This window comes from Protobothrops mucrosquamatus, unplaced genomic scaffold (assembly GCF_001527695.2).
Source record: "Protobothrops mucrosquamatus isolate PMUCROS unplaced genomic scaffold, P.Mucros_1.0 scaffold_291, whole genome shotgun sequence".
NCBI lineage: Eukaryota > Metazoa > Chordata > Lepidosauria > Squamata > Viperidae > Protobothrops > Protobothrops mucrosquamatus.
Window position 1 is genome coordinate 88,111 of NW_015386367.1, and position 6,447 is coordinate 94,557.

Genomic DNA, 6,447 nt, shown 5'->3' on the forward strand with positions numbered 1-6,447 from the left:
TATTATTATTATTATTATTATTATTATTATTATTATTATTATTATTATTATTATTATGGATCATCGCACAGTCAGCCAGATGTTCAGACTGGATTTGGCATTTTGTCTACCTATCGAGTCCTTACCCAGGATCTGGGATAGGCAGATGTGGATGTTTGATGGTATTACAGATATCGTCGCAGGATGGAAGCAGTTCCTATTATTATTATTATTATTATTATTATTATTATTATTATTATTATTATTATTATTATTATTAACGTCTCCTGTAGAGACTTGAAGGGAGTGACTGAGTGAAGTAGGAGCTGGTCTCCATCAGAACATCTTCATCCAATCTGGGCCTGCCCAGTTAACAGAATAACTGAGTTGGAAGGGACCATGGAGGTCTTCTAGTCCAGCCTCTTGCTCAAGCAGGAAACTTTATTGTCAGCGTTGCGACAAACTGAACTGCAGCCATTTTCACTTCGTCTTCCTTGCCACATATTTAGTTTAGGAGAAGGGAGGGTGTGTGTGTAGTTTTCAGTTAGGCCAAACAATTCAAATGTATGGGAACTAAGGTCAGTGCTGATAACATTTTGGCGGGCTGGAGAACTGGGAGGAGAGCCGGCGTTTTAGCATAATTGGTGAACTTGATTTTATGACAACTAAATTGGGGTGGGAATTGCAACTGGTAACTTTGTAACCAAGGGGAGGGGAATTTAGTCTTGGGTTCACCTTTGTACGTGCCGTTGTTTTGTAGCCAAAGAAACATGTTCTTTAAGGAAGAAATCCTTGCCTCAAAGTTCTTTTAATTGGTCTCATCTACCGGAACCAGGACATCTATACTGTTTCAGACAAATGGTGGTCCAATCTCTTCTTAAAAAAATTCTAGTGTTAGAGCATTCACAACTTCAACACAATTTCTCTTTTTTAAAATACCCGCCAACTCCCCATAATTGCTCAGGTGCTGGGCATCCACGGCTGGGCCAGTCAGAATAGTAGAACAACAGAGTAACACAGTTGGGAGGGACCTTGGAGGTCTTCTAGTCCAGCCCCCTGCTCAAGCAGCAAACCCTGTACCAGGGGTAGGCAACCTTGGCTCTTTTATGACTCGTGGACTTCAACTCCCAGAATTCCTGAGCCGGCCATGCTGGCTCAGGAATTCTGGGAGTTGAAGTCCACGAGTCATGAAGGGAGCCATAGTTCCCCCATGCTGCCTCAGGAATTCTGGGAGTTGAAGTCCACGAGTCATAAAAGAGCCAAAGTTGCCTACCCCTGCCCTATACCATTTCAGACAAATAGTTGTCCACTCTCTTCTTAATCAACCCACCCCACCCCACCTCACCCCATATTGGAGCACCCACAACCTCTGGAGGCAAGTCGTTCCACTGGTTATTTGTGTTATTGGAGAAAATACAGCCAGTGCTCGACTTACGACCTCAATTGAGGGCAACATTTCTGTTGCTAAGCAACACAATTGTTAAGTGAGTTTTGCCCCGTTTTACAACCTTTCTTGCCATAAAATCAGGAAGCAAGTCATTGGAAGGACCTCCCCCCCCCTCTCTCTCTCACACACACACACACACACACTCGACCTTTGCTGTAAGTCAAAATCTAGGATATTCAGTTAGAGAACAAATAATTTGTCCCAGGCTTGCCCCCAACGTTGTGATGACCTCATGGGTGACTGTTGGACAGGCATTTGGGAGTCATCATCCCCGGCTGAAACTGGCCAAGCCAAAATAAAATACTCATGTAAGGTAGGGATAGAAGAGTGAGTCATTGAGTCACACTTTCTCGTTGGCTTTGTTTGCTTTTATTGCATTTTATTCTTCCTCCTCCTCCTTTATCTCCCCAGCTTTTCGTTAGGAAGGAAGGTAGCTTTGGCCACTGGCCAGGGCCTCCCCAGTGCTGCCAGTATAACCTCTGAGTCATGGGGGGCAGAGGTGGGGAGGAGGGAAAAAAAAAGAGAACCTTCTGAAAAATAGCTCTCCAGAGACCTTAGCACAATTCTGCCTTGTAATTAATGGAAGGAGACGACATGGCTTTTGTACTGTGGCTGGACTCCAGCGAATTGTTTTGGGAGTATGATGGGAACTGGAGTCCAACGCCGAGGGCACTCTAGGTTAGGCCATGGGGTTATAACGGGAACTTTGTTTATTAGGAGTCCTTGGTGCCCTCTGAGCTTGCTGGTTTCCTTGCAGACGTTTCATTACCCAAACTAGGTAACATCATCAGTGCTAGAAGGGAGTGGGGTTTACTGCATCCAGTTTTGGTCACCACGGTATAAAAAAGATGTTGAGACTCTAGAAAGAGTGCAGAGAAGAGCAACAAAGATGATCAGGGGACCGGAGGCTGAAACATATAAGGAAAGGTTGATGGAATTGGGTACGTCTAGTTTAATGAAGAGAAGGACGAGGGGGGACACGAGAGCAGTGTTCCAGTATTTCAGGGGCTGCCACAAAGAAGAGGGAGTCAAGCTATTCTCCAAAGCGCCTGAAGGCAGGACAAGAAGCAACGGATGGAAACTCATCAAGGAGAGAAGCAACCTAGAACTAAGGAGAAACTTCCTGACAGTGAGAACAATTAACCAGTGGAACAACCTGCCTCCAGAAGTGGTGAATGCTCCAACACTGGAAGTTTTTAAGAAGAGACTGGACAGCCATTTGTCCAAGATGGTATAAGGTTTCCTGCCTGAGCAGGGGGTGGACTAGATGACCTCCAAGGTCCCTTCCAACTTTATTATTATTATTACTCTCAGTTTAGAATTAGAATAACAGAGTTGGAAGGGACCGTGTAGTTCATCTAGTCCAACTCCCTGCCCAAACAGGAGACCCTACACCATGTCTGACAGAAGGCAGTCCAATCTCTTCTTGAAAGCTTCCAGTGATGAAGCTCCCACAACTTCTGAAGGCAGTCTGTTCCCTTGGTTGATTGTTCTCACTGTCAGAAAATTCCTCCTTATTTCTAGGTTGAATCTCTCCTTGATCAGTTTCCATCCGTTATTCCTTGTCTGGCCTTCAGGTGCTTTGGAAAATAGGTTGACCCCCCTCCTCTCTGTGACAGCCCCTCAAGTATATTGGGACACTGCTATCATGTCATCCCTGGTCCTTCTCTTCACTAGACTAGCCATGCCCAGTTCCTGTAACTGTTCTTCGTATGTTTTAGCCTCCAGTCCCCTAATCATCTTTGTTGCTCTTCTCTGCACTCTTTCTAGAGCAAGGGTGTCAAATTCGCAACATCACGTGACGTGTCACGATGTATCGTGACTTTTTTTCCATTGCCGGCAATAGGGTGGGCGCGGTTTTGCTATGATGCATCTGGCCCACGGGTTGGCAGATTGACACACCTGTTTTAGAGTCTCAACATCTTTTGTAGTAGTAGTAGTAGTAGTAGTAGTAGTAGTAGTAGTAGTAGTAGTAGTAGTAGTAGTAGTAGTAGTAGTAAAGTTGGAAGGGACCTTGGAGGTCATCTAGTTCAACCCCCTGCTCAGGCAGGAAACCCTATACCATTTCGGACAAATGGCTGTCCAGTCTCTTTTTAAAAACTTCCAGTGTTGGAGCATTCACAGCTTCTGGAGGCAGGTTGTTCCACTGGTTAATTGTTCTAACTGTCAGGAAGTTTCTCCTTAGTTCTAGGTTGCTTCTCTCCTTGATTAGTTTCCATCTGTTGCTTCTTGTCCTGCCTTGGGGCACTTTGGAGAGTAGCTTCACTCCCTCTTCTTTGGGGAAGCCCCTGAGATATTGGATGTGGAGATCAAAACTGGATTTCAACAAATCTGGAGATCAAACAGTATTGTAGGTGTTCTTACTAAGCCTTTATACAGTGGTATTAGTACTTCATGTTTTATATTCTGGTGTCTTGCCCTGTCCATTTTGGTGTGGATTGTCTTAGAGATTCTTTGGATGGGGTATTTACTGTTGGCTTCTTTGGCAGTTTCTTGATTGGGGTGTTGTTTACTTGATTGTTGGTCTGATGTTGATCTTGGAGTAAATCTATTCTGATCTGGGTGCTGATTGTTGGGGGAGAAGCGCTTGCGTCTTTTTGTTCTCTTCTTGGCTAGTTGATTGTCTCTTTTGCATAGTCTATGGATATTGTTAATGTCTACTGAGGATGTTACCTAGCTGGGTAATGAAACGTCTCAAGACAACAAGCAAGCTCAGAGAGCACCAAGGACCCCTCATTTCAACTCTGAGCTACAAATATTTTCCTTTATTGTTTATTTATTGCAAATGAAATGGATTGCCACCGATGGCTGAATTCTGCCTCCCCTGCCCTCTTCTTCCCCTCTGCAGGGCCCACATATAGCGTCAGTGACACTCGCTGCTTACGAATGTAACTCGGTGAATTTTCCCGAACCGCCTTACCCGGACCAGATTATCTGTCCCAACAAAGAGGGAGTGGAAGGATCCATTTCGTTATGGACCATCATGTCCAAAGTCAGGCTGGAAGCCTGCATGTGGGTAAGACTGACACAAATCCTTGTTAAGACTGGTGGACTTCTTTTATATATATATAATTGTATTCATTTATAACATAAAATATGAAAATACAGAAGCAAATAAGTAAGGGACAAATAAGACATTAAGATCAGATCTCATTTTTACATTTCTATAGTAGTATGACATCACCCTGTCAACAAAAGTGCGTATAGTCAAGGCCATGGTTTTCCCAGTTGCAATGTATGGCTGTGAAAGCTGGACCATAAGAAAGGCTGAGCGCCAAAGAATGGAGGCCTTTGAACTCTGGTGCTGGAGAAGACTCCTGCGAGTCCCCTGGACTGCAAGGCGATCCAACCGGTCAGTCCTAGAGGAGATCAACCCTGACTGCTCTTTAGAAGGTCAGATCCTGAAGTTGAAACTCAAGTACTTTGACCACCTAATGAGAAGGAAGGACTCACTGGAGAAGAGCCTGATGCTGGGAAAGATGGAGGGCAAGAGAAGAAGGGGACAACAGAGAAGGAGGTGGCTGGATGGAGTCACTGAAGCAGTAGGCGGGAGCTGAAATGGACTCCAGAAGATGGTAGAGGACAGGAAGGCCTGGAGGAATGCTGTCCATGGGGTCGCGATGGGTCGGACATGACTTTGCAACTAACAACAAAGTAGTCTGAACTAACCATTTCTATATCAACAAATCAGTCTAATCAGTAAAACCCAAAATCATAGTATCATTTTTTTCCACCTCAAGCACAAAGTCCAGAAGCGGTTTCCAAGTAGAAACAAAAGGACTTATATTCTTTTTTTTTTTTTTAAATCAAAACAGTCAATTTAGCCATCTCTGCTAATTCCATCAGCTTTTGTAGCCATTTGTCCACGGTGGGAATCAAAAGATTATTCCATTTTTATGCATAGAGCAGTCTTGCTGCCGTCACCATATATAAAATCAGAGTTCCAATTTTTTTTTAAAGTCTTTTTCCATTAGACCCAGAAGGGGAAAAAAAAAAGATTGGTGGACTTCAGCTCTCAGAATTCCTCAGCCAGCCATGCTGGCTGAGGAATTCTGGGAGTTAAAGTCCACCAGTCTTAACGTTGTCAAGTTTGAAGAACCCTGTGCTATAGAATTTGCTTAAACTGACTCAATGGCTAGGTCAGCATGCTGCTAAAAATGGTTGGTTCCTGAGTGTCAGGCTCCAAAAAATAAAACAAAACACACACTGAGATTCTTCTAAACCGATTCCTTTATTGTTTCTCACCTGTGGACAGAAATCTCAGTAAACTAGAGCAAACTCTTCACATCACAAAACATATACAGGCAGTCCTCGAAGTATGACCACAATTGAGCCTAAAGTTTCTATTGCTAAGCAAGTCATTTGGGTTTTTTCAACATACTGTACATTTTTTTTTAATCAACAAAAATAAAAGACAAAGCCGAAAGATGAGCATCCAGCACTATCTGATTAGACAATTGTTAAGTGAGTTTTCCCCTCGTTAGGTTGGTTGTGAATCACTGCAGTTGTTATGTTAGTAACACGGTTGTTAAGTGAATCTGGCTTCCCCATTGACTTTGCTCGTGGGAAAGTCACCAAATGTGATCACATGACCGCCGGACACTGCAACCCTCATTACATACATGCCAGTTGCCAAACATTTCATATTGGATCACATGACCGTGAGGATGCTGCAATGATTGTCTGAAGTAGTATAGGTTCTCCTGCTTGAGCAGCGGGCTGGACTAGAAGACCTCCAAAGTCCCTTCTAGCTCTATTCTATTCTGTTCTGTTCCGTTCTGTTCTGTTCTGTGGAACAACCTGCCTCCAGAAGCGGTATAATAAGTTGGAAGGGACCTTGGAGGTCATCTAGTCCAACCCCCTGCTCAGGCAGGAAACCCTATACCATTTCGGACAAATGGCTGTCCAGTCTCTTCTTAAAAACTTCCAGTGTTGGAGCATTCACCGCTTCTGGAGGCAGGTTGTTCCACTGGTTAATTGTTCTCACTGTCAGGAAATTTCTCCTTAGTTCTAGGTTGCTT

The 6,447-nt window shown here is 43.9% G+C and overlaps 1 protein-coding gene across 1 annotated transcript in view; it reads left to right on the forward strand.

Annotated features, from left to right (window-relative positions):
- Nucleotides 1-6,447, forward strand: part of VMP1 (vacuole membrane protein 1) — a 129,172-nt gene that overhangs the window by 37,422 nt on the left and 85,303 nt on the right. Inside the window, exon 5 of the mRNA XM_029287300.1 lies at nucleotides 4,275-4,442. Within this exon, the coding sequence (XP_029143133.1) occupies nucleotides 4,275-4,442 (168 nt within the window). The remainder of the gene's footprint in view (nucleotides 1-4,274; nucleotides 4,443-6,447) is intronic.